At 43.8% G+C, this 27,728-nt stretch overlaps 1 protein-coding gene across 3 annotated transcripts; it reads right to left on the reverse strand.

Moving 5' to 3' along the window:
- SAP130 (Sin3A associated protein 130) lies at window positions 1-27,661 on the reverse strand. Of its 3 annotated transcripts, none has more exons than XM_019542920.1 (21): window positions 27,547-27,661; window positions 26,836-26,952; window positions 25,103-25,338; window positions 23,707-23,865; window positions 22,376-22,487; window positions 20,427-20,551; window positions 19,001-19,125; window positions 18,096-18,246; window positions 17,823-17,913; window positions 17,487-17,591; window positions 15,199-15,340; window positions 13,552-13,673; window positions 11,949-12,251; window positions 10,028-10,202; window positions 8,275-8,379; window positions 7,066-7,427; window positions 3,056-3,304; window positions 2,546-2,671; window positions 1,488-1,591; window positions 982-1,095; window positions 1-737 (listed from the first exon to the last, which is right to left on the reverse strand). In XM_019542920.1, the coding sequence occupies exons 2-21, from the start codon at window positions 26,945-26,947 to the stop codon at window positions 579-581; spliced, it is 3,177 nt and encodes a 1,058-aa protein (XP_019398465.1). In that variant the 5' UTR covers window positions 26,948-26,952; window positions 27,547-27,661; the 3' UTR covers window positions 1-578. The 3 variants fall into 3 exon arrangements, with proteins under 3 accessions (XP_019398465.1, XP_019398466.1, XP_019398464.1); XM_019542921.1 differs by having other exon boundaries at window positions 3,056-3,301; window positions 10,028-10,205; XM_019542919.1 differs by having other exon boundaries at window positions 10,028-10,205.
- Window positions 27,662-27,728: the final 67 nt, after the last annotated feature.

Below are 27,728 nucleotides of genomic sequence, written 5' to 3' on the forward strand. Positions count from 1 at the left end.
AAAAAAAAAATTGACAGCTAGGATTTCCAAACCATTGGAGATCCTAAATGTGGCAGATCTCCTAGTGCAATGGCACTGATTTCAGAAGGCTACTTCAGATGCTGGATGGTTAGAAGAACACAAACTGAATGGGGTAATTGGAAGTGGTGTAATTTTCAATGCTTTGAAACACTCAAGGCAGTCTGAGCTGACATTTTTGTGAGATTCTTGAGTCTCCTACAAGAACCATTGGTCAAACCTGAAGTTACCCCTAAGCTGTGAAATGGAAGGGGGGAGGGTGCTGTCCACCACACATTGCATCACTAGTTCCAATTAGTAGGCACTGACACATCAGGAGGGTTAAACAAATGGGATTGCAAAGAGTTTAAAAAGGGATGAGCCTGAGAGAAATCTTTGTTCATTATGACAGATTAATGACAATCCTTTCAGGTCACTGGGCTCCACACGTCCATCTGCTGCCATCTGTTCTCTAGAACTCATCCTTTTTATACAGATGCTCTGCTTAAAAATAAACCCAAACTACAAAAAGTCTGAACTCTGTTCTGTACACATTCTCAATTTCCAAAGTCACTTGCACTTCAGACTTTCTCCTTTCGCTTCAATTTGGACACTTTCTTGACAGTTCCATTCTTGTTTAGAAGCTTCAAAACACGGTCCTTGTGATCCAAGACTTTTAGCATGGAGTCTCGGGCCTCATTGATTTGATCCATCACAAGTTTACATCTCTGCATATTCCCCTGAAACAAACACACTTCTATCAATAGAAGCAGAATTCTCTCACCAATCCCTCTGCCCCTTTCAAGTTCACCTCAGAGGTCTGAGTGAGCACACTCAAAATACAAGGAAGACATACCAGAAAAAACCTTTTTTTAAATTTTTTTATTTGCTAGGTACTAATTGCAGCATAGTTAGGATTAGTATAAATTTGCAACTAAGGGTTAAGCAGACACTGAGCTGAGAGACTGAGCCACAAGCACTTACCTGTATCAGTTCGTTTATTCGATGCAAGTCATCATCAGTTGCTGCCTTTTTTTTGGGGATGAGCCCTTCCTGCAAGGCAGTGAGTCTCTCATACACATCATGCTCCAGGTTAGTCTAAAAGACAGTAGACCTTAGTGAGAATTCACTTTTCCTCTAATGCACAACATTCTTCCATGTTACAATACTTACAGACAAAGAGAAGGTGTTCAGCTTCTTCCTCTTAGCTGCTAATTTACTCATGGGAAGAAGCATCTGATACAGAGTGGTGTTATTTATCACACTGACATAAGTTTACCAGATTGCCGCGCTTCTGAATTAACACAGGTCTTAACCAGGACTGCTTTCCCTACTTCTCAACACAATTCCAGGAGCTTAGAGGTTCTGGGGAATCTCACGCTTAGCCCTTACATCCAGGAACACAGAATCTCAAATCAGGTACATCATTCCACATAGACATTTTTTTCTTTCTCTAGATTGCAGGATGTTAGCAAGCTTCTTTCACTTACCAACTGCAGTAACTGTGCTGCACAGAGATGGACTTTCCAACCTTGTGCACGGCAGGACACTCCCTTCTGATTAGCAATTTCCTGCAGCATAGCTTTCTTCTCTTCTAGAACAAAAGAATACAAACTTGTTCAAACCTTATGTGACTAATTTAGGAAAAGTACTAGAGTCTACATTTTAATCCAACTCTTTCCCTCCACATACCCTAGTAAGCAAAGATAGTATATTGATCAAGAGTGAACTAGTGTGTGCAATGGAGAGGAGCTGCAGGGCAGCTCACGCATGGGCTCCAGGCAGTTGCAGCAAGAAGGGCCCAGCAGTGGCGAGGGGGAGGCGGCCACTTTTCCCTCATGCCGAGCACCAGCTTCTGCCCAGCCGCTACCACTGTTACCACCGCTCAGTGTAAGCAAGCAGTCTGGAGAAGGCATGGGATCAGAGCTACGTGCATGGGTTCCGATTGGTTCGGAGATAGTCCACTCTGGCTGGGGCAAGCCTAGAGTGGACACAAAGCAGGCTGGGGTTGGGGCTGTGCATGCAGGTCCCCACCAGTACCAAGGGACTGGGGCCAGTGGTGGCAGCAGCTGGAAGGAGCCACGACCACCTGGACTGCCTAGAAATGCAGTCTAGCCACACAGCCGCCTCGGCTGCACTGCACACCCAGAGGCGGCAGGACATGCCATGAGCCAGACAGCACTTTGGCCAGGTGGGACTGTGGGGCCCAGTACAAGCTGGACAAAGTCTCTCCATGAGCTAGATCCAGCCTGCAGGCCATAATTTGCCTACCCCTGAATTACATCCTAGTTGCTGAATGCACAATACCCCTGCCCCCCACAAGACAGCTGAAGAGAAACTAGGACTACTGCTAGCTTAAAGAAATTTCCTTTCATGTATGTGATCAACAAATGGGTCTCAGCAGGAAAGAATTTCTGCTTGTAAAGCTACTTATGAACATTGATGTCTGTACCTAAAGCACCAATTCTTGGCACGCAAATGCAGTTTATCAACAATAATAAGAAATCCTATTAGAAGGAACACTGAGATACTAGGTAAGTATGCTGACCTTTAACTCTGACGTCACTGTATCTCTGAAAGTGGTGATAAGCGGCTTTCCATGGGTTGCGATAGTGGCGAAGCAGTGTGATAGGGGGTCTTGGACGCACGGGGACATATCTCACACCTTCTTCATCTGAGAAACAGTTAGGATAAATAGGTGCACCTCAGTAAAGAACACTTGTGGTTTAAAGAAGACTGGCATAGCTTTTACCATAGTTTAAGCTGAAAATTAGAAAGCAGTATATGCTGAGCTGTCATCTGAGTCCACACAACAAGCATCTCTTTGGGGTCAGAGGCTGGTTAAAGGACTTCTCTAAATGTTATTATTGTAAAATGTTCAGAAACAGATATTTTGAAAAGCATAATGTAAATGGTAACTTAACTTCCAGTAAGAATATCATCTTTTCCTATATTAGAGGTAGAGGACAAAAATCCCTGTTTTGGAGGAAGGGAAGGGATCAGAAAAATAGACATTTGAGTTTGAAGAGCACAGTCACTGATACAGGAATATCATTACCTATATATTCTTTAGGGGGAGACTTGCGTTTCTCTGCCTTCACCAGAAGACTTTTGGCAGTAGATTTCTCATCATCAGTGCTATTTGTTTCCATCATGTCTCCTTCCTCTGTAGAAATCACATGCTGCTGCTTCCGAGGCTTTTTTCTTGGGGAGGCACCAGGTGGCAAGTCGGCTGGGGGCATTGAAAGGTTGTTGGCCAGCAAGGCAAGAGATGGAGACACAGTACTTGTAGTCAATGGAGGAACTGCTGAGATGGAAGCAAAAAAATAGCATTTTAGATCCCAACACGCACAATGAGAGAGAACTACAATGTCAATAGTATAAAAGGAACAAGGTAATATTGCCTAAATGCTGTCAGAGATACCTACCCACGTTTTCTTACCCTGCAGTGACCATGGTTTAAGAGACTGTAGTCAGTGTGGGTCCCCAGTAGGTGCCACTGCACCCCTTGAGTGCAAGACCAGCAGATTCTTATGGCTAGCAGCATTAGTCAGGGTCACACATGCACTCTGAGCCATCTCGTGTCTTCTGTACCAGAGCATAATGGTGGAGCAACTACAACCTTCCCTTAGTTCCTTCACATTCAAAGCCCAAAAGAGTTGAAGATTCCTTAAACAGGAATAAAAGATGGGTTGTGACATCCACACAAACACCATCTTTAAGAACTACAGTTACTCTGTCAAGTGTGCACCTCTCTGCATCCCTCTAACTGGTGAGCAGTATCTCCTCAAACTGTGGAGAATGGTAAAAACTGATCAAACAGGAACTGCAGTATGGCTGAACTTAATATCTGTTGAGACAGCCACACCAGTGGCAAACCATTTAATGACTACCAAGCAGCTCACATTAGCAAGTTTCCAAAGCAGGCCACCTATGTCACTGCTACTCAGAAGAAGCCTGCCCTGATATTCAAAGAAAGACTCACCAGCTTGCTGGTAACTAGCAGAAATGCAGGCTGTACTCAACTGTTAAAGTATCTGGGATGAGATTGCTTGGCCTTTTGATATATTTTATATAATCATAAAGAAGCAGGGAAAGTATGAAAGCTTTAGTTCTGCCAGGCACTAAATGAGGGCTTTGGAGATATCCAGAGAATGTAGCTTTTCTTCAAGAGGAGCATATGTTTTGGGGAAGGAAAGTGGTGAAGTGACTGATTCCAACAGAGCTCTGGTATCACCATCACAGTGAACTTGCAATGTGGTTTCATCCCATCTTATTACTGTGGAATTTTATTGAAGCATGAGATATTGATGCCAAATGGGACTTGTAGCAAGCTAAATGTTAATTCTACATTCTTAGAGCAAGATATAGCCCAGGATCTTTGGAACTCTTGTTTCTACCAGATTGACATTATTTTCGGGCTGCTCATATAGAAATGTTTCTTCTTTTAGGTGAGTAGGTCCTTTTGATAGGTTTCCAAACATGGATGAGCATCTCTTGTACATGTGAAGAGCAATGCCTCAGGCTAGAAGGGCTAACTGTCTTGTCTGATCTCAGGTATTATTCTAGAAATAAAGGAGATTAGTATGAAAGCAAAGGAGATAGATCAATAAAGAAGAGAGATGTCTGGGAGAGGTTCTTGACTACAGCTCAACTGAGTCAGGGGCCCTGTATTTAGCATTCGCTGGGCATGTCTACACATTCGTTAATGCACAATAGTTACTGCACATTTAGTTTTCTGTTTGCTTAACAGAGTGCTAACTATATGCGCAGTAACTAGTTACTGTGCAGTAGTGCCAGCGAACGTTTTTTTTTTTCCTGTGTGAAGCTTACAGCTCAGTAGCCTAATACTACTGCACAGTAGTGTATTAGCATGGTTTTTGCCTGGCATGCTACCACATAGTGTTATTAGGCTACTGCACATTAAGTGTCTCATGTAGATGCACCCTTTGTCATGGTATGGATGGGGTTTTCCTACTGCAGAATATCAGGGCAAGAATGGATTTCTGTACTGATCAATCGTTCACAAGTACATTCCCTTTAAAGTCCATTTCTGCTTCTTGACTCCGAGAAGGTAGAGAGCAAGTGGGGCTATGCTGTTCCTAAAAATTGATAGCTTCCAGACTGCGATCAGTGGAATGTCCTCTGTTTTGCCCAGAAGGACTTGAATTATTGGTTCCGTAGAATAATCAGGATGCCAAAAGAACAGAACTTTTTTTTTTTTCTGAACAGATCCAGTCTCTCAAGGTCCTTATCCTTTGGTGCATTCTTACCTAAACACAACTTCTTCTGCGTGGTGTGGCAAACCTACTTGAGAGCCAGAGCTGCACTGTGAACTTATATGATGGTTTCTGTTATCTTCTCTTTGCATTTCATGGTTGATATCAAGGTGCTTAAGTTTTGTCAGGAAGATGTCATTAGGTCTAACAGACCTTATATATGGGAAGGATGTTCTGGCTTGTCCCTACTGAGACAAAGTATCGAATAGTGCTCTTCCAGAGATGAAGAAAGTCTCGCTCCTAATATATCTGTGATTTGGATCCGTTTTTGTGACACTGAAATCATGCTAATGTAGTGACAATGAATTTATGCTAATGTGACTGTTGCTTTATCAGATGATAAAGGGGAAAGGTCCTTTGGAACTGAGGAAGACTGATGAGTTTGTTTCTGGCTTTTGGAGAAGTGGTGCAGGCTCCTACCCCGGGGGTTTTTAAGAGGAGGTTAGATGAACATCTTGCTGGGGTCGTTTGACCCCAGTATTATTTTCCTGCCATGGCAGGGGGTCGGACTAGATGATCTACTCAGGTCCCCTCCAACCCTAGAAACTATGAAACTATGAATTCACCTTCACGTACTGGCCTTTTTGTCCATCTTCCGTGTCAAAAAAGGCTTGGGGGGGCTTATGTCCTACACTTTCTGTGTCTCTCCTCTGGGATACAACTCTGAGTCCCAGTCTCAGCTTGGAACATCCTGGTTCCATTCCAACATTTGGGGTACTACCATTGATAAAGGCACCTGTGTATCATTTACTGTGGACAGCACTAGTGGACACACTGGTGTTGGTTCTCTGCTCCATGTTGCTTTCTCTGTAGGGACCTTGGACACTGCTTGCCTGCCTGCTTAATGAAGCAATGAAACAGAACAGACATTACTAGTAGAGGGCCTGGAGCTCAGATCTTCTGGGTATGAAAAACTGTTCCAGGACTGAGTGGAAAATGAGAGGCAGAACAAACATCTGATGAGGATGTGGGATTCAGCCAGGTAGAATAGGCTGAACAGAGTCAGGGTGGCATGCACCTTGCTGCTATAGGCAGCTCCTTTTTCCTTCCAGCTGCTCTGTTCTTCATGCCTCTGCTTAGTGCGTGAAGCAGCCCAGAGTGCAAAAACAACTGTCAGGGCAATTACCAGCTTAAAAGTATCCAGTCTCAAACACAGGGCACATGTACACCTACAATGGGATCCATATTAATATACTGAATAATATATTGTATTGGGAAGAATAGGGACAGTACAATTCCTTAGGTGTTCAGGGAAAAAGAATTTAAATGTCACATGTACAAAGAAGAAAATTCTGCATAAGGATTTACATGTCTATTTTGTATAGTTCTAAGTTAGATTTTATTCCTCAGCTGCCACATAAAATAACCAAAGAGAAATGCAATTCCTATTTGTACTGTAGGGTGAGCTTTTGAAGGACATGGTTCCAGTGTCTATTCTTCAAACTCTTTACCATTTAAGATAGATAGCACATGCTTGCAGCCCTTACAAATGTCCTGTTTCAATGAACAAGGAACAGATTCTATATTCATTAAATGCATTTATCAACAGGATTCCCCCATTTTCATTCTAATCACCTTACCCCATCACGACTTTATACCCTGTACGTGTTAGAAGATCCAAAATGAAATTCTAGACTCTGGATTTACGTTGAAAGGTAGCAGGAACAGAAAAGAACCTTTAAGAATTATTTAAAATTAGACTACAAATTTAATTTTCAGGCTGGGTTTGTGAAATCCTAACCATCATGTCCTCCCAGAGGAATAATTTAATTTAGTTTAATAAGCCTACCAGATACTGGTCGCATTATGTCCATAGGCTCCACTTCTTCTTTGATTTTTATCTCTGGTACTGGGGATCCCAACACCGTGGAGAGGGCCCCACTCATGGCTGATGGAGGTGGAGGCACAGCCACAATTGTGGTAGAAGTGGGTGGAGCACCTGTGACTGCTCCTGGAATGGTGGACAGGGTTGATGCAGACTGAGAAGTTGGACTGGCTGCTGCAATAATTGTTGGAATGGCAGATGCAGGCTGCTGAGAGGTAGGTGGAATTGCAATGGTGGGTTGTTCACCACTCTGATTAGACACCGCCTCCACAGACACAGTGACTGGAGTGGCCATAGAGACATGGATTTCTGGCTTAGGCTTGGCACTAGAACATAAAACCAGTATTAGTTACATCAATTCAAGGTCTTAAGTACTGCTGCCATGACATTCCAATACAAAGTCTCTAAAATTAATCAGCTGAGTTTTGAAGTTAGCTCCTTCAGAAAACCTTAATTTTTTGACTAAGCAAAAAAAATCTTGCATAGTAACACAGAGCAGAGCACTGTGGGAGAAGAAATGAACATTTCTATCTTACTTTCACTTATTTTGACTCTTCCCATCCTTGTTGGTTATGAAAGCTAAAGGGTAGGTTCAGTTCAGTGTTTGCCCCTAACTCAGAAGCATTCAGATATGATACAAGTCATACGAAATATATATTACTTTACATTACACATCTCAAAAGGGATCAGGAGGAGATCAATTTCTTGGGTTATTCCACCAAAAGCTCGTCCTGTTTCTTTGCAGTAAGACACATTTTGATGTTACTTATGCTCAATGGAAGGAGAGTAATCTCATTATACAAATCCTGGAATACAGATATAAAATCTGGAGTGGAGGAAGGGATAAAAACAGGATAATACAAACTTTTCTTCTTGGGACCATGAAATCAATATTAAAATAATTTTCCATAAAAATTCAGTGAGATACTAATGCAGTAAGATCATTTAGGAAAATTAGGATATAGTACAAACAAACATATTTTATACAACTAAACAGATTAAAAATGTAACTTTGCAACAGTTATTAATTTGAGAAGTTTCTATTATACTTCTATTAAGCAGCATTTGCTTGACACTTGACATGCACTGACCTCTACCTAAGTTCCATTGGCTTTCACTTATTACAAAGGAGACGCATCATAGGCCTTGCAGTCTGTTGTTTTAAATCCTTACCCAGCAGGTCTTGGCGATCCAGATGTGCTCCGCATAGCGCTCTCCACGCGGGTACTAGCAACTTCAGGGGGCTGAGGAGGAATGAGACTTTTCCGGACTGCCAGTCTGTAAGACACAGAGGAGCATGATACTGCTACTGCTTGGTGTACTGCTCTTTGTAACAAACATTAGAGCAGGCAGGAGATCCTACCTTTTCTTGCTGTTGCAAATGGAATAGTATTTTTTTGCCTGATTTGTCACCACTTGGCTATGAATTAGTAAAGCTTTGATGAAATTAAGAAAAAAATTGTTCCTAATATCCTTCAAAGAAGCCTTAATGAGAGTAAACCAGAGCAATCAGTTTCCTCCCCTCTATTTTGAGGACTTCTCCACAGAGTGCAAAAATCCCTACAAATTTTACTTTCAATTTATTGATCAGTACTTTCTGTTTTAAGGCCATCAGCCTCCAACTGAGGACAGGAGACTCCCCAGTCCAGGGCAACACCACACAGTCTTCCATTACTCTGCCGAAGCTGAGCAAACCTTGAACTGACTGCTTTCAGCTGTATGGGAAAAGAAGCAGAGCCCCAAGGTTTATTACAATTCTATCATGGTAATCTAATAATTTTGGCAAATTAGAGACTCAGTATAAAATACTTTACATTCTAATAAGGTTTAAGTCTGAGACTCTACCAGCATTAAAAATATCAACACCACCCTGGGAAAGAATCTCTCTCTAAAATTCAACCCACTAATAAAGAAACTGCCCTATTGTTATATATTTTTTGTTTCTTTAATTTACATTTTTATTGTCTGACTTTCTCAGTCCTGAAAAAAATTTACATATCAGGATTTCAGTCCTGATCCTGAAGGACTCACTGGAAGTCTTGGAGACTGAATGCAAAATCTTTCACTCCTTAATTGGAGGGAACAGATCATTGAATATAAGTTTTTCTCCTGTCCTTTCAAGCATTTGAAATTAACAGAAGGGTAGGAAAAAATGTGGAAGGGGTTGACGCTACAGTTATTTTCCTCTCTTTGTTAATAAGATTTCATTTTTGTAGCATGTTTCATGTTACTCCTTCTCCAGGAAAAGTAGGGGACAAAGACCATGAACATCTGTTTGAAATTTGTGAGAAATTTACACTGATAGAAATCTTCCTGTGAGAGGGAGCATGTCCAGTCTGCAGTCACCCCTAATCCCCATGCCTTCCTAAAACCAGAGTGATCCCCATCTGAAGAAGGCATGGGAAGCAAGGGGAGTTAATCTTGGAGAAAGCATACAAAGACTCATTCTCCTGGGAGAAAGTCTCCCAGGGCTGACTTCTCCCTCTCCTTAGAGTCAAGTTTTCTCCCAGAACTGCCATTTTTGGTCTGGGAGAAACAGCAATTTTCCTGGTATAAAATGAACATCTGTACATGGCCAACACCTGAAAACCAATTTTTAAAACCTTATAGTCTTTTGGGTTTTTTTTTTCCTGTTGTTGAACCTAAAGCAGCAAGACAAGAATTCATATAAATTTTTAAGCTTGCATGTCACCTTCAACAACTGGAGTCAAACAGTCCCATCCAGTTGTCTGTAGTAGGATGCATTACAGGTTAAGGAAAGGTGAAAATGTAACCAGATGAACTGTACCTCTCATAGAGACTGGCATGTAACACACCCTGCACTGGTTGCTCTTGCAGGGCCTTTTTCTATTCACTGAAAACACACGAGATTCTCTTACTAGGATGAGCAGAAGAGCTATTACATGCCAACTCCAGTCCTACTCACCCATCTGTGGTTGGTTTTTTCCGGAGAATGCTTGGGCGTGGGGAAGAGCCCTGGGCTGGTGCACTAGCACTAGCACTCTGGCTGTGGGTTTGCACCACTGTTGTTGCTGCTGGAGCAGAATTGAATGTGTTGCTAATTGGATTAGCCACAATGGTGGCTCCATCTGCCAAGACTACTGCTGGGAAAAATAAAAATTGGTGAGAGAGAGGCAGAGAGAGAATACACCAGGCAGAAGATGAGGGGAAAGCAGAAGTTCTGACAGGAAACTTTATGGAAAGGTAAGCATATGCACTAAGCTGGCTTCCCAACTCTCCCCTAATCTTTAAGTGCAATGCTTTCCAAACATCTAGTTAATGACAACTATACTTCAAAATACTTTGACAACTGAACATTCCTTGAAGAAGACTGAAGTCCCCCTACTGCCAACTCCCAACTGCTGCTAAGCAAAACTACCTTTCCAAGAGAAATGGAACTGGTGCAGTTTGCCAGGAGAGACTGCTGATGTGAATACTTCATTACAGGGACACTCTGGCTGCATCTACATAATCTGCTGACTGCACACTTGTTACACATTTCATTCTTGTATAAAAAAGTATTAAAATGACTGTGCACTAACTGGAGTTAACGTGCAGTAGTGCTGACAAACAGCTTTCTCGTGATGTTGATTGTGCAGTAGCCCAAGATTGTTGTGCAGTACTGTCTTGTCACACGTTCTACCACACAACGCTACTGCACAGTAGTCACGGGCTACTGAGCAGTCAGCACTTCATGCAGACGCAGCCTCTTAGTACAAAAAAAATCCACACCCAATGCCTAACATCTGTATTAGTGGTTCTCAGCATCTTAAGACTTAAGGCATCCCTGCATAGACTCGGGACATTGCTGGATAGATTCACAGCATCCCCTGGAAAATGCCAGCTCTTAGTTTTCATTCTTTTTTTGACTACAAAAAATAATAGAGAAGTTTTCTGTTGCAAAGATCAAACTATAGGTTGTTTGAAATCTCTGGCTTTATCTCATGAAACACCTTTGGAAACCTAACTGCTAATATTGTAATGAACCTATGGCACCCTAGAAAGGACCTCAAGGCACCCCAGGGTGCCATGGTACCCTGGTTGAGATTTACTGAGCTCTAAGATACATTCTGACAGTGCCACAGCTTGACCTTCTGTCAAATGTATTTGACCATCTCAGCCCACCAATGATTTGGGGTATTTAGGCAGATACCACACAATGTGTGGTCTGTCAGCTTTACGAAATCACTACATGTTCTGCGGACTGCCAAATAGCTTCATGTCAGCAAGTTTCTGGGATGTCAGAGGACTGATTTTTCTTGCATGAGGGCCTTCTGGAATAGTCCAGGACTATGCAACTAACTGTCTGAGATATTTTGCAGCCATTCTCTAAATGCTGTTGTAATCTGCTGGTGGTCTAGGGCACTTTTTATCAATATTATTCTACTTGTGACTACCTGTTCTCACAAGGACTTACTGAGGAGAATCATTCGTGTTCAGAGACTTGTTGGGATTTTCATCCTTAGAAGCATTTCATCTGCACCCTAGGATTCTCACCCTAATCCTAAACTTCAGGCAACAAAAATCACTGAAAAAGATTTTGACCTAATCAGGTTGTTTCTGGTCTTTAAATAATGGAACAAAAAAATTCTACTGGGAGAGGACATATTAGCATAATTAATATTTCATATCCACTGCTGGGGTTACTACTGAAACTTTATGATGACTTGTGCCATTAAAACATAAAAGTTATCCCCTTTCAGAAGGGTACCTTGCCAAGGAATTAAACAAGGCAAGAAAACCTAGGAGAGACTTCAGTCAGTCTAAAAACTGGCTGTGTCATTTCAGGGTTCAGTTGATGCTTTGAACAGTCCATAGCTGGGAGATAGTGATTCAAGTAATGTTACCTGATGTCTTTGTTTCAGTTTGTGGCTGCTGACCACTGATTGGTGTAGGCTGGAGTCCTTGAGCACCAAGAGATGCTGCTGGGTGGAGTCCCTGTGTTCCAATTGGTGCTGGCTGTATCCCCTGTGCACTGATAGGTGCTGGCTGTATCCCCTGTGCACTGATAGGTGCTGGCTGTATCCCTTGGATATGACGGGCATGAGATGCATCTACAGTCATCAGTTGCATAGGATTAAGGTGCACAGTAGAAGCCACTCCTACACCAGTCTGAGCTGTGATGGCAGAGTTGGGGGCCTGAGCTGAAACTGAAATAAAATGAGAGAAACCAGGAGCAGCTGGTAGACAGCAGCATTATTACCTTTAGAAAAATTAGCTTAACTGAACATCAAGAAGATTCAAAGAGAGAGATAATTGTTAACACCTCTGGAATGAAGAACAACGTGCCATTACCTCAAATGACTCCCTTAACCAGCTGCATAGTAATACAGCAGCCACTGACTTGTGGAACAGGAATCAAAGCACAGCCCTTCGACTCCAGGCAAAAACAAAAACGTGTGTGTGTGTGTGTGTGTGTGTGTGTTGGGGAGCTCCTTTTGCAGGAACTTCTTTTTAGGTGTTCAATACTGAAGCATTTAGTATTAAAAATCTGCAAACTAACACTAGGTCAAGCTCTAAAATGACTGACATCAGTTGAGAGAAGGCAAAGATCTGTGAGTGTTTGCAGAGGCAGATGGAAAGGAAAAGGATGGCGTAGAATCCAAGTCTAAAAAATAAGATCCTTGCTACTCCCTGCTCTGCTGAAGAAGCCTCCAGTTTCTCGCCACTCACCTTCAACTTCCGTGATTTATTTATACCATGACAATACCGAAGTCTGCAACAAACTGAAAACTAAATGTGGGGTTACTGTGAAGGACACTGAATTTAACATCAAAATCCGCAACAGTGGCTGTTGTACTGAGTTCCATGACACTAGAGAAAAAAAAGAGTCTGGGGCACTTGCAATTTTATCAGCAACATTATTTATGTATGCGGGATGAAGGGAGTGGAAATATTCCAAAATCAAACTGGCTTATTAGAACGCATGGCTGGAAGACACGTCAGGTGTTGATTTGCATAAGCACCCCAACTTGTTTAGCAAACCTAGAATCCTTTATTTCTGCAGATACCCTCAATTCCACTGTTGGAGCTCCAGCTAGCAAAATGTATGAAAGGAAGAAATCAGCAGTGACATCTAAAAACTCCCATTTACTCAGCTGCCAGTTTGCCTTGTGTAATGCAATTCTTCCTCTGGGGCCCTTTTGCACCTGGTATCATAGTGTTGACAATGGTGGGGGCACAACTCTGTGGCACTGCCACCAACCCCACTGCTGCCTGGTGCTGGCTCTGGCTGGGCTACAGCCTGTCTGTCAGCACACAAATAGTGCCGCCACTGCCCCCACTGCTGCCAGGCCCTGGCTGAGCTGCAGCCCCACACCTCACTGTTGGCACTGAAAGCTGGGGGGCATATGCCACCTCTTCCCCCCACCACCACTTGTCACCTATGCCTGCAGTCAGGTCTGGCTGACCTTTACTTCTGAAAAAGCTGTCTGCATGGAAATTCCTTACCAGGGTATTGGCGGATGGTGGACACAGAGCTGGTGATGGGGGTGTAAGTGTGAGCAGCCAGAGGGTAAGCAGAAGGCGGATACGTTGGTAAGAAGTACTGAAACTGGACAGGCACTGACTGCCTGAATATATCAAGAAAAAGCACGTGTTAGGTAAGTCACTACAATTGCATGCACATCTTCAGTCCCAGAGTTCAAACTATCTTCAGACCTCTGCAACCTCCCTCAGCATGAGCATTCACTAACCCCAATTACTTTAGCCCACATCTAGAATACAAAATACTGCTGGAAGAACTATGCTGAGCAGAGGTGTGAAAACATCATCCCCATAGGTAAAACAGTTCTGAAGGCAAAACCCCTGGTATGGACAGAGCTCTGCTGGCAGAAAGATTTCTTCCACAAGCACAGCTGTCCCACACCATAGACCCAAGCTGCCTCAATCCTGCCACTATAGTTTCATAGTTTTAATACACATTAGGGCTGGAAGGGACCCCAGAAGATCGTCGAGTCCAGCCCCCTGCCCAAGGGGCAGGAAGTCAGCTGGGGTCATAGGATCCCAGCAAAATGAGCATCCAATTTCTCTTGAAGGCGTTCAACATGGGTGCTTGAACCACTTCCGATGGCAGGCTATTTCAGATCTTGGGGGCTTGGACAGCAAAGAAATTCTTCCTTATGTCCAGCCTGAAATGGTCTTGCAGGAGTTTATAACCATTCAACCTCGTCATCCCTTGGGGCGCTCTGGTGAACAATTGTTCCCCCAGATCCTGTTGAACACCCCTGATAAACCTATAGACCTATAGGTGGCCATCAGATCACCCCTGAGCCTGCGCTTTTCCACAGCTCTCAGCCTGTCGTCATAAGGTCTGTTTTCCTGACCTCTGATCATGCACGGGGCTCTTCCTTGGGCTCTCTCAAGCTTCTCCACATCCTTTTTGAATTATGGAACCCAAAACTGGATGCAATACTCCAGCTGCAGCCCCACCAAGGCTGAGTACAATGGGAGAATGACATTTTGGGATTTGCTTGAGAAGCATTTATGGATGCAAGCCAGTGTTTTGCTCGTTTTACTAGCTGCAGCATCACATTGAAGGCTCATATTCATCTTGTGGTCAATCATGACTCCCAAGTCCTTTTCATCCATAGTGCTAGTCAGCGTAGCACTGCTGATGCTATAAGGATGCTACAGGTTTTTCCTCCCAAGGTGCAGAACCTTGCATTTTTTGGTGTTAAAAACCATCAGGTTCTCATCCGCCCATTTCCTGAGCCTGTCAAGGTCAGCCTGAATCACCCTCCTGTCCTCAGGTGTGGATGCCTTACTCCACAGTTTGGTATCATCGGTGAACTTGGCCAGTCCGTTTCTGACTCCAATGTCCACATCGTTAAAGACGACGTTGAACAATACAGGTTCAAGGACAGAGCCTTGGGGGACCCCACTGGTCACAGGGCACCATGACGATTGGCTTCTGTCAACGCAGTTAATGCAATTACAAATAACACTGTGTAGACATAACTTTAGAGACACTTCTGGCTAGCTAAGCTCACCAAGATGTTTTATCACATTTCTCTGCATGTACTACAAATGTCAATTAGAGAAGTAGCCAGGTCCCCTAAGATCTACCTACTCACTCACAGAAGTCTTCCCTCTTACCTGTTGTCATTTCTGGTTTCCATTGCTACTGGATTTGGAGATGCCCGGTGTCCAGATATGGGTATAAGATTACTTCTCTCTGCTGTGTAATCAGACTGGATCCGGGGAGAAGTGTGTGTGATTTGCTGGGGAACCACCTTAGCTATGTAAAGAAAAATAAGGAACCAAATCACATCCAAAGAAAGAAGACAACAGACACTGTGCAAGGAAGCTTGAAATACAAGTGGCTGAACTCGTTAGTGTCCTTTTATTGATCATGCTACAGCACAGAAGGATGGGTTAGCATGACAAGACAGAATTCTGTTTTCATCGTAAGTGCTCTCTGGGCTCTAAATGTACAAATACGTTATGCTCTAGGTCAGAGACATGAAACTTGTCTGGCCCTATGGGCTACAAAAATGGTGTGGGACAATCCACAGGTTGGATGAATGGTGTAAGACTACCCTTGCAGGCTGGAATGGACCCATGGACATCCCCTTCCCCCCCCAACTCCATACTCCCAGTACTCCCCACTCCAGCAGTCCAGGTCCAAGAGGGAAGAGGCCCAGCAGCCTGGATGTTTGGCAGCCCTGTGGAAACAAGCCATGTTGCTGGGCTTCCCAGTGCTGCAAGGGCTTTATCACTGCTGGTCTTGCGCAGGTGTTTGGCAGCCATGCCAACATGAACTGTGAAGCTAGTGCCAACAGCACCATGGCTTCTTCCTGTAGTGGCAGTAAAGTACCTGGGCAAAAGCTGCAGCACTCCAATCTCAGCAGCACCATGGGAAGAAGCCTGCAGGTGCCTGGCTGTTGGGGCTACAATGCAGCACGTCTTGGCTGGAGGCACTTGGCTGCTGCCACAGAGAGGTCCTCCATCACAGCCAAAGTCAAGGCAAAAATCTGTGGACCAGATCAGGGGTTCCCAACCCCTGGGCTGCAGCTCAGTGCTGGACTGCGAAGGGTTGGCTGCCAGTCCTTGAGGGCCGGCTGCTGGACTGGAAGTGACCGGCATGCTGAAGACCAGCTGGCTACCTGCCCAGAGTATGCCAGTCACTGCTAGTCTGAGGTTTGCCGGTCCTCAGCCTAAAAAGGTTGGGAACCCCTGAACTAGACCCAACTCTCTGGGCTGGATTCAGCCTGTGGGCCTTATGCTTGATGCCCCTGCTCTAGGTCAAATTAAGTGACCTTGATTCTTGAATTAGTTAATTTTGCATAACTGGATGCCCCCCTTCCCACCCCAAAAGCTCAAAGGACTAGACCAGGACAGAATGAAAGACCAAATGGTGGAAAAGGAAGCAAGGGACAAACTTTTGAGAAGGCCAACCAAATACAGGGGAACTAAGGAACTCTCCAGCTAGCATTAGTGTGTGAAGAGTACTCTTCACTTCCCAGAATTTTATGGGACAGGAAGACTTTTCAAAAAGCTACAACTCCCTCCAGAGATAAATGGATAAAAATAGACATTTTGGAATAAATTCAAAGGCAAAAATCAGTGTGGAAAAAGTTTGCTGTTCATTTACTACTCAGTATTTATTGATGTTCTTGATAACCATTCTCTTTGTTTGTAAAACATGAGACCACAAAGCAAACAAGAAATGGTATACTAGATGCTGGATTTTTTGCTGTTCAAAAGCTGAGATTTTGCCTCAGTTATAAACAGTTCCTCAGGGAAGAAACATTTCATATTATCATTTTCCATCCCTGCACAGAGAAACAGATAGCTACATTTCAGGATAGGTCCTAGGATAAAACTAGATAAGAACTATAACAGAATTGCAGTGCTCTAGGTTTACAGCAATTCCTTCTTAAGACTTAACTGAAGGCAGTTTTCTAACCTGAAGGTCAGCAGTATTGTTGAAGACAGATGTCGCGGGCAAGTTCCACAGCAGTGCTAGGGGACAAGCTTGACTAAGTTATATACTACGCCTGAATGTGCACACTAGTCAAATGGGACTGTGCTCCAGCCAAAATATGTAGTAACAGTAAGGTTCCTCCTTTCCTTTCCTCTGTCAGTGAAACAAGGTGGACACATTTATGGCCCTTGCAATCATGCTACAAGATGTGAACCACAGCAGGTCTGTGTAATAAGGACCCATGTGAAGAAACTAATAATTAAACTGCAACTTTTAACTTAAAAGTAAATATTATGCCACATTAAATCTATGCATTTGTTTTCCCCCATTTGAATTGAACCTCTCTCTTATTTGGTTTTCAGGTATGCACAGATGCACCCAGACCACACAGGATGTGCATGTAAATAAAGATGTCAACTGAACTACACACATTCCATTTACAACTGTAATCACTCACCAACTGGGATGTTTGACGTGGTTACAGCAGTGGCATGGGAAGAGTGGGAGGGCATTGTCATGGTGACAATGGTACTTGTAGGCGCTTGGGTGTGAGAGACAGAACCTGAAAGAGAAAGACACACTTGAGATTTCTCTGCTGCTACATCAGCCCAATCTGAGAAAGGGAAAATGAACAAACCAATATATAACAGTTTCTACCCAGGCACCCCCTTCCCACACAAAACACATCCCCATCCTAAGGACAGGATTAGTAAGGAAAAAACAAAGACATTCTGCCATCCATAGTCAGGTTTCATTTTTTCACAGTACTAAGGGGGAAAAAAGGAATAGTCACCTGCTGTGGTAGCTGAGGCAATGGTATTGGTTGCCAAAATAGGTGCCACTGTTGCTGCTGCCACTGGAGTGCCAGTACTAAAGATGGTTTTCTAGACAGAAAAAAAAATTCAGAAGTACATTTTACATTTGATGGATTTAAAATCAATTCCAAAGAACATACCGCCAACCTGAAATTCTGTTCTGAATTTACACTGGGCCATCAAGATGTCATGGCTGGATGTTGGAAAGTAGTATGAAAGGAACTGTTCTTGTCTTATCCCTTGACACTCACCTGAGCCATTGTGTGGAGCTGTTGTTTCTGTGTCCCTATAGCTGGGTGAGAAGGTAGGGTGATCCGAGTTGCCGTGTCCCGCGGCTGCGCAGGGCGCTGAATACTAATAGGTGCAGAAGGTGGATGTTGCTGGATAGACAGAGTTGGCCGACTAGAAAAAGAGAAACATGTCCTCAGAGGAGTAACAATGGTTTAAGTTTCTGGACACTAAACAAACCAGAGGTGAAGGGAGGTATCAGCCTCAGTCCATTCCTCTTCAAGGGCTACATTCCTATCAGGTGCATGTTAACACAGTGATGACAACTGTAGAAGTGAGCACTTTATCATTGTCAGTGTACATTTACATATTCCTTACTGGAAGAATGCTGCCATTTATGTCAGAGAAACAAGCTACATTTTCCACAAAAGACATTTAGAATACTTGAATATTCATATGGATATATCATGTGCATACACACACAATACAAAAATGGAACTGAATTAGTCACAAGCTCCCAAAGCAAACCAATAAACTCAACAGCTTGAGAAACAAGGCAGTCAGTGAGCTAATGGTTAGATGTTCTTCACCCGGAATAGAAAATAATGCTTAGTATTTAGTCCTTTACATTTACAGAACAGAACACATTACAGGACTTATCATTCTTGTTTTACAGTTGAGTAAACTGTGACAAAAGTTTAGTGACTTGCCTAGTATTACAAAGTAATTTAGCTCTGCCACTGACAACAGAATCTCAGTTATTTGACTCATTCAGTTACGAGATCAAATGGACCACGATGAAAAAAATCTCTTCAATCCATCATCTCCTATTCATAACAGTATCAATTCTGAATACTAGCAACCATATACTGTCTGTGATAACATATGAGATTTTACGGCCCTGCAAGGCACTCTTCTTATGGTTTACCTGAGGGTTGACTCTGTAGCATGTGCTGCTGTTGTAGTAATAACTGGAGACTGAGCTCTTGTGGCTGAAACTGTTGCTACCACAGCAGGAGGGATCGTGCTTGAAGTTGTTACAGGAGGACGAGACTAGTGAGCAGAATGAAAGACATTCATGATGATGGCCTGAAGGTAACCTAAAGAATGCACTGCATTCAAAAGCTTGTCTAAACCTGAATAGTAGACTGATGTGTGCAAAAGGGGTCTGCGCACTTGGTCCAATAAAAGCTATCACCCACAAAAATACTTGCCTCTCCATTCACAATGAAACAATTTATAGACAGAAGCTGAGAAATATTTTGCTAAAACCAATTTTTCTGCATCTCAGCATAAAGTTCTGGAAATTTGAGACAGGGTTAGGCAACCTTTTCCAGCTGTGAGCCAGAATAATACACCTCAAGATAGAGGCGGCAGGATAGGTGGGTTCTAGGACCCTGCTGACACTTGTCTCTGCAGTGGCATGAAGAGAGCACCCACAGTCAACGTCCCCACCACCAAATCCCCTGAAGACCCATATCCATGGGCCAGATCCATGATTTACATTTGGCCCATGTAGTATAGGTTGCCAACCCCTGCTCTAAGATGTTCCCAAGTCCTTCTGTCTTCTGTGAGCTCCAAAGAAGCTCTGATCAGACTTCCACAGCACAAGCATAAGCAGCAGTCAGTGATCAAAAACAGCCAGACAACCAGTTATGTTAAAGTTGTTTTAATGATGCGGTGAACTTTAAGATTGTTAAAGGATATTTTCTAACACCAACAATTTCCATTCACAATTACCAAAAATAATCTGCTCTACCAACAGACTTGCAAAGGAGATTTAACTGGGACTCTCCGACATATTTTACCCTTTCCAATGTAAAATGTGGGGATTTTAGATTTGCTTTAACCCTGAGCTTTAATCCAATCCTAATAATAGAGCTGCACAGACACCTCCATAACACACATTTTTCTCATACACATGTATCTGGGTTGAAATTTATATGAACAAACATTTCAGAAACATTTTTTGGTCTAGTATTTGGCTCAAGTCAATTTATAAGTAAAGTATAATTAAAAAGTACAACACCACGCCAGGGTTCTAGGGCTTTAAATATAGCTCTCATATACACCTAGATAAGGACTCCTACACAAGCCTTAAGCATTTTGGGAACATGTCAGATTTCCCACCCAACAATACTAAAGATGACTCCAGAACTTTTTGCATGATGGTTCCAATGCAAGCACCATGACACTGGATTGTAAGGAACAGAATCAAGAGAACAGCTGCCCTAGCCCCCCAATCCACTAAATACCAAATTGCAAACTACATTCTGGATGGATGACCCTTAAAGCCAGAAAAAGCTCTGGATGAACAGTACTACTGTCTGCAATACAGTTCAACTACTACTTGCCTGGATTGGTTGGTGAATGATGTGCTGAACAGCTGGCTGAGCTGTAGCTGCATTTTGCAGCTGGGAAGCTGGCCTCAAGACTGTCGTCACCTTAGAGCTGGACATCACTGCAGCAGCTGCTGCACCTGAGCAAAAAAGCAAATTGGCTAGCATACAATATGTACAAATGATTCAACAGGGACTACAGCAGAGGCACTGCAGGATTTGCTTTGTTTTAAACATTCAATTTTTATTCCAGTGACATTGCTCAAAAGTTTTACAATAAAAAACTTGAGATTCTGGAAGGATTCCAGGCTTTTTTCCCCCACTTAAACCATCTGCGTTACTGTCCCATTTCTTAAGCATATACTATTCTTTTATAAATCCCAGCCTTTTCTATTTAAAAACGACGGAAATTAAGTCAGTAGGAGTACTTCAGGAAGCCTGAAAATTAGACTGGTGTGTAAGAAAGAGGTCTGCTGATTAATAAAAGGCTCCCTGCATTTGCTAAAGCACAGTGGAAAAACATAAATGAACAACAAATTAAAGATATTTTTAAACTACCATAGTACAATACATGCCTACAGTTCAGCAATTTGCCCAGTTTGCTATGCCAAACTAATGAGACATCTGTAATGTGAAAAACCTGCTTCTACTGATTCTAGCATTTCAATAGCAATTTTATCCTACAGAAAAAAGAATCATCTAACCCGGTTTGCAAGAAGATCACAAACATGATGATTCACCATAAACAATATGAGGTCTTCAAATCATTTGACAGAACAGAAGGATAATATTTCTCTAGAGTTTACTTAAGAGCAAATACTCCATAGGCAGTGTAAGTTAAGAGGAACCAAATTTGGAAAAGACACCAGAAATCAGAAGAATAATGAAAATACAAAGGAAAATTCATGACAAAGTGCATCTCCATCCCCACTCCAAGGCTCAAATGGATACAAACAAATGTGTTCAAAACCACACATACAGCTACACATTATTTCCATCTACTCTGACGAAGGACAGTTTTGCCCATGGAAACGCTACGCGCATAAAAATAAGGTTACCAAAAGCACAGAATGCATAGCATGTTTTCTGTTCAGAACTTCAGCCCTGTCTGAACAACTATAAAAATAGTCACAATCTTCATATTAGCCTGGGATTTGTGAAAATTTTAGGGTTTTTTTTAAAAACATTACTGCATAACACTTGTGATCCAAGCACATACACATCGTTTCTTGTGAGTATACAGAAACAGGGGATGTGAATGCAATTTTGATGGATGCTTTTCTAGTCTAGTCTGATTTTATCAGACTGGAAATCCAATTCATGAATGTAAACCTGCTACCAAAAGCCAGATAGACTTAAGCTGTTCCTCAAAGCGCTCTTGCATTAACTGACCTGGCCTCTCCTTATCAAAGGACTGATATCCCACTTTACAAATCACAACAGCTGAAACCAGGGAAGAGACAAGAGATTCCAGAGCTAGTGAGAGCACTTAGCTCAGTCAGAAATATGAAAACCTAAAACATAATACAGTAAAATGTATGGTAAGGCATTAGGGTGATATTGTGAAGGATGGGCATAAAAGAAATGGCAAGGCATAGTAAAGCATAGTGGCTAGCTGTGTAGGTACTGCTCTGAATGAGCACCAACACTGTGGGCAACAGGCCTTTTCAACCAGGAATTGTTTCCCTGAAGTATTTCACTGCTTTGAAACTATCATGCTAGAGCAGAAGAGGTGCTGATGGCTGCCACCATTGTAAGTACTGTCATGCAGCTCAATCTGAGAGGTTTAAAAAAACCCAGTGCTCAAAATGCTAGCAGCCAACCGAGGCCTTGCCTTCAATGCCGGCCAGTCTCAATAGCTTAAGTGGTACCTGTGTGAATATTTTAATGGAAAGAAGTATAGACCCAGCCTCTCTGTATCTATGTACTACAGCCATTATTATTGTTGTTAGTGGTGACTTTACCTCGGGGCAAGTGAGATGCTCCAATGTGCAGAGGCGGTCCGGGAGCACTGCTTCGGATGATTGACATCTGAACATTTGTTGCCATGATATGGTGCAAGTTACTAGGATGTCCCTGCAAGGTAGAAGAAAGGATCCCATAAGGAGTGTTGCCAAGGAAAAGGTCACATTAACAGCTGATGGGATGCACAAAAATATCAGAACCAGCAGCCAGCCACATTTAAGAGTTTCAGTGAGCATGCAGAGGAAGTGTAGAGTATAAATAAGAGAATTCAGAGACATTTCTGTTTGATGAAGCTGCTGCCTCCTCCCGTTTCCTGTGGAAAACTCATATATTTTCATCAACTACAACAGGTCCCTGCCATGTGCCAACCGCTGGCATTTCTGCATAGAGTCATTGTGTTAGACAGCTTCATGTCCTCCTCAGCAGACTCAAGGAAAATATGGGGACCAGGCAAGCAGTACAAAAGCCACCCCAAATTGGTATAAATTCCCAGAACATGTTAACTACTACTTTAAAGATCTACATTTCTGAAAAAAATGAGTCATGCCAATCTATTACTATTTAATTGTCTAGAATTGTAGTTTTAGGAAAACCAGGCTGAAAAAGGATTAGGCTTCGGTCTTCACACCATGACAAAAACTGAAGCATTCACACCCCAATCAGTCTATATCAAGGGCTTACAGAAATTCTCCCACTGTTGGTCTAGCATAGGCCAACAATGACAAAAGCATGAGGACAGACCTGTTGCCAGCAACATGTTGTCTGGACTTGTTCTGATAATACAGCAATAAACAGCCTGCAATCAATTTGTTCTAGAACTTCCACAGGTGAAACAGTGATATTGGTAGTTTTTAAAACAAAAGTTCAGTAGACGTAGCTCTAGAATAGGACTTTTGTAGCTCAGGCTCCCAGCAGGTCAGCGTACTACAATCTTATTGGCTCTTTCAAACTATCTGGTTAAAATCTGCAGCTTTTTACAGAGTAAATGATAGCATAAACTTTGCAGAAAGAACTATGCTTTGTTCTGGTAAGTCTGAATCTCTTAACCAGATGAAGCAATGCAACTGCAAGAGTCATCTGCTCAGGGTTTTGGCAAACTGAGGCCCTGTCCCCCTTTCCTCACCTCTCTATATGTTTCTAAAGCACTGGCAGGACCACCTGCCCATTGCCAAACTTTCTCCAATGATTCTGGAAGTGATTACGAAAGAGTTCCTCTCACTCCCAAGATTCCTGTGTTGATTTTCTGACAGTGGATGCAGTACATTATCCACAAGCATCTCACTTTGCTGAATGGAAAAAAGGGTGGTGGGGAAGGAAAAAAGAAAGAAACCTGTTGTCCACTGATTGTTGCCACAGGAATAGCTGAGGCCTGTGGGATGCTGCTTTCCATAGTTACAGTAACCTGTCCGGGGACCTTAGTAGGAGCTGACAGTGTAGAGGGTGGAGCAGGAGCAATAGGCCGGCTGGGCATGGGGGGTTTCAGAGGAGGCTGCAAGAAAAATTTGCAAGTTAGCTATAACTCATGCTTTTTTGCTATAAATGACAAGTGGCAGTTTGATACAAGGAAGCAGAAATCCCCCCCCAAATCACAACGTAGAAAGGAAGACAGTTTGCTAGCAAGCTGGGCAGAGATACGAGTCTGAGCTAGGGAGGGGTAAAGTAAGAAGGGGCTATTAAAGACCATTTCCATTTTTATGAGAGAGGCTGCAAGAACCTTGCTGTGTCTCTTTATGCAGACAGCCCTCTTGTACAGCAGAACCCTGGTTACTACCACAACTTTATAATCACTGATCAAATTGCCAGAGAACACAAAATCAACCTCTTGGCTCATTTGGTTTCTTTAATATTTATTTTTCTCATATACAAGATGCAACTTTCCCCCACAAAAATCGGCTGCTGGAAATCTTAGTGCACACTACATCCAAGGAAATATGGTAAATAGTTTCTGCTACTTAAGCTTTGACTGGGCAGAAATAAAAGTAAAGTCTGCACCCAATCCACAGGGAGCAGAAAAAGGAGCTGGCTCAGCTCCCTAGCTGCTGCTGCTACTTATTGCAATCTTTATTTCTTCATACCGTCTTTCAAAAACAAAGACTGCATTTTAGTACAAGCCATGTTGTAAGCAAGAAAATATAGTAACTTCTTTTCCTTCCCACCTTACCCTTTGGTGTTTCTACACAATTTCTTCTCTCCTTCTCAGATCAATATAAAGCAAAGAGAAGACTGACTATGATCTCTCAAGTCAAAGCCTTTCTTCACAAAGATCTCCTTTGTAGGGAGGGTTTGGTCAAGAAGAAAGAACCACCTGGTCTGCTCTATATATATCTCCATTTTACTGTCTTGATTTAAAAATGTTATAGTGCATCAATTTTACTCTCCCTCCCTCCCATCCAGGAACAAAAGGGGATTCATAAATTGATTTAGATCATCCTTAACTTAGGAGATAAAATACATGGAAAAGCCACAAATTAACGTTCAGAGATTTTCACCAGTTTTCTACCTGGAGCAGACCCCAGCACCCCCCAAGGAGGCATATAGTCAGGAAGAAAGCACAGAAGAATCACATAGACAAGACCATTCAGAAGAAGAACTTTCTAGTGGACAAAAAACAAAACAAAAAAAATACAACTGAAGTTAACTTTGTGTTGATGAGATTGCTCAGAAAGAATTTACTCTTCTGTCATTCCTTCAACTTCCCCCCTCTTAAGTGTGAGCCTCCTCAATACCTTCATAAGTCCTTCCGAAAAGGAAAGGGACACTGCTGGAGTCAAATGTGCTGGAGGAGCTGTCACTGTAACTGGACCACCAGACTGCACGGTATGGTGCGGAGTCAACATCTGAACCTGTGGGTACGGCCGAACCACCACTGGTTCCTGTTTCTCTTCACGAGACTGGAGAGAGCCACCAGAGCCAACGTGGTCTCTGGGAGCAACTTCTGGTTCTCGATTAGATTCATCGCTTGCTAAAAAGCAAACAAACAAACAACAAATTCTGAGCAAAGGGGCTATGAAATAAGAAACTGAAGTAAGAAATTGATTCTTACCCACAGGCCTAGAAACAAAGTGCTAAAAGCAAAGCAGGATTGTTTCAAAGCTCCTGGGCAGGAGAAATTCATTAATCCTTGAATGACAAATGCAACCCCAACAATTAAAGTCTTCAGAATATAAGCAATCCTCTGTCGGGACACACACACACACACGCACGCACGCACGCACGCACGCACGCACGCACGCACACACGCACGCACACGCAATCCTCCAAAAATCACCCTTAAGGCACAATCAGTCTACTTAGATAAACAGCTGATTGTAACCTCCCTTAAAAGTGATCAAATGCATTTTGAACACCGAATAAACTGTTACAGACCATTGGGCAAGTGCCTAAGGCAACATGCCATTGATTCAACATTTGACTTCTTGTTATTTTTTTAACACAAAATTATTAAACAAGTTATCTAAGTTTGGACCCAAGTAATCACAGGTATCAAAGCAAAAGGTTACAACATTTAACACAATGCTGTGATCTTGATGGTGATAACACTGGCTAAGACTGGGAATCCTCTCTCATTTTAAGTTCATAATGACATGAAAAACAAAAAGCTGAAATGTTGTAAATTTTATTCTGTTTATGAGTCCATCAAAACCTACATCCCATAGCTTATACTCACCGTAAGTCTCAGTCTCCTAGCATTATTTGATTTTTACATGCTCTAAACCCTTATTTCCATTTTACTGCATGGGATCTGACTGATTTCTGATGAAGGCACCAACAGTGTAGCAAAACTAGTTAGGAAGGTCCTGAAATCCCTACTTCCCAGTGAGCTCCACAGACAGAGCGGGGAGGGGGAATAAATGTTTGTCAGCACAGAGCTCAGAACAATATCGCGACCCAGAAATGAGTGTAATGGAAAGACTAGAATATTAATGCTTCTAAAAATGGATTAAAAACCATCTGACATAGTTTGGCTTAGTAAGTAAGAGGTGCTGCCATTTAAAAAAAACCCTACTTTCTAACAGAACAATTTGTCAATGACTTGATGCCCCCACGATGCTTTTCAAAGTATCGGTGCCCTCTGGGTACCTAGTGGGTTCTCTTGACATAGACACAGTTGACGCTAATTGGGGTCACTTTAGAGATTTTTCCCTTCCCTGGCATCCCTCTGCTTCCTGGTTAATTTCTGCCAGGGCAGCTGCTCCTTCTTCCTCCTGGACGAACCTGCTGCACTCAGGGGCACAGACTAGCTGTTTCGGCTTCTTCCAGCAAGTGGGTGCCTGAGCCCAGCTGGCCCCAAGCACTACCCATGACCTCGCCTGCGCTCTGCACAGACAGTTCCGGGCGCGGGGATGATCCCCGGGGGCAGGTTCACGAAGGCGGCTCCTTGTGGCTGTGTGAGAGCGGGCGATGCTTTCCCGGCCACCCCGAGCGGTCCCCCCCGCCCCTGAGCGCTGCCCCGTCTCACCTGAGCTCGCGGGGGCGATGAGGCCGGCGGCGCTACTAGCCGGGATAGGCGGCGGGGGCTGCGCCAGCGCGGCGGGCGGCGCCCCGGAGCGGGGGAACTGCTGCGAGTTCATGGCCCCTGCGGGACACAGTGCGGTTAGAGCGACCCCGCCCCCGTCCCGGAGCCACCGCACCAAGCGAGACCCCCCCCAATCCAGGGGCAAGCGCCAACTCTCATGGGCCGAGAAGCTGAGGGCACTCTGCGCCCTGCGCCAATCCGGGATCGCGGTAGCGCCCAAGCCAATCCATGGCAGGCGTACGGAAGCGCGCCCCAGCCAATGAACACCCCTGCCTGGCTAGGACCTCATGAGAAGGCCAGCCAATGATGAAAGGGGAAACTACCGGCCAATCAGCGTCGGCGTTCCGCGCTCGGCTCCCTCCCAGCAGCGCTGCTGCGAGGGACGCGCAGAGCCCGGATGTTCCCCAGAAATAAAGCGCCGCGGCCGCGAGCGGGCGGAGCGCGGGGAGGCTCAAGGCAACAGGGGAAGTGGAGCCTGTCTGCGCCCGCCCGGCCTCAGCGCACGGGCCATCGCCGACTCACCCGCTTCTCCACCCCTCCCTCCCCCCTGGGCACCACCGCCCGAGCCTGGCCCGCGCCCTGGAGCCGCTACCCCCTCCCGCCACCGCCGCGCGCCTGCGGCCGCTGCCCGAAGCTCCCCTCGTGCCCCGTTACCTGCCAGGCAGGGCGCGGCGGGGTCTGTGCGAGCCGCCCTCGGGGCCGTTTCCCCACTTGACACCGATGCTCAGAACCGAGCTGCGCTTCCGCCGCTACAGCCACCCTCCACCTGATTGGCTCCGGTGGGACCCGCCCACAGGGGCTCTACGGCCCCTGCCCCCTGTCCTCGGGCGGCGATT

This window comes from Crocodylus porosus, unplaced genomic scaffold (genome assembly GCF_001723895.1).
Source record: "Crocodylus porosus isolate Cpor-Errol unplaced genomic scaffold, CroPor_comp1, whole genome shotgun sequence".
Taxonomy (NCBI): domain Eukaryota; kingdom Metazoa; phylum Chordata; order Crocodylia; family Crocodylidae; genus Crocodylus; species Crocodylus porosus.

What these genes read in the sequence shown, in the direction of transcription:
- SAP130 (XM_019542919.1), bottom strand. Translation starts at nt 26,947, where the DNA reads ATGAACTCGCAGCAGTTCCCCCGCTCCGGGGCGCCGCCCGCCGCGCTG. An exon ending in TCATTCACCAACCAATCCAG is followed by an intron (nt 19,126 to 20,426) that starts GCAAGTAGTAGT and finishes TCTGCTCACTAG; the next exon opens with TCTCGTCCTCCTGTAACAAC. An exon ending in TCCCCCTAAAGAATATATAG is followed by an intron (nt 2,672 to 3,055) that starts GTAATGATATTC and finishes ACTGTTTCTCAG; the next exon opens with ATGAAGAAGGTGTGAGATAT.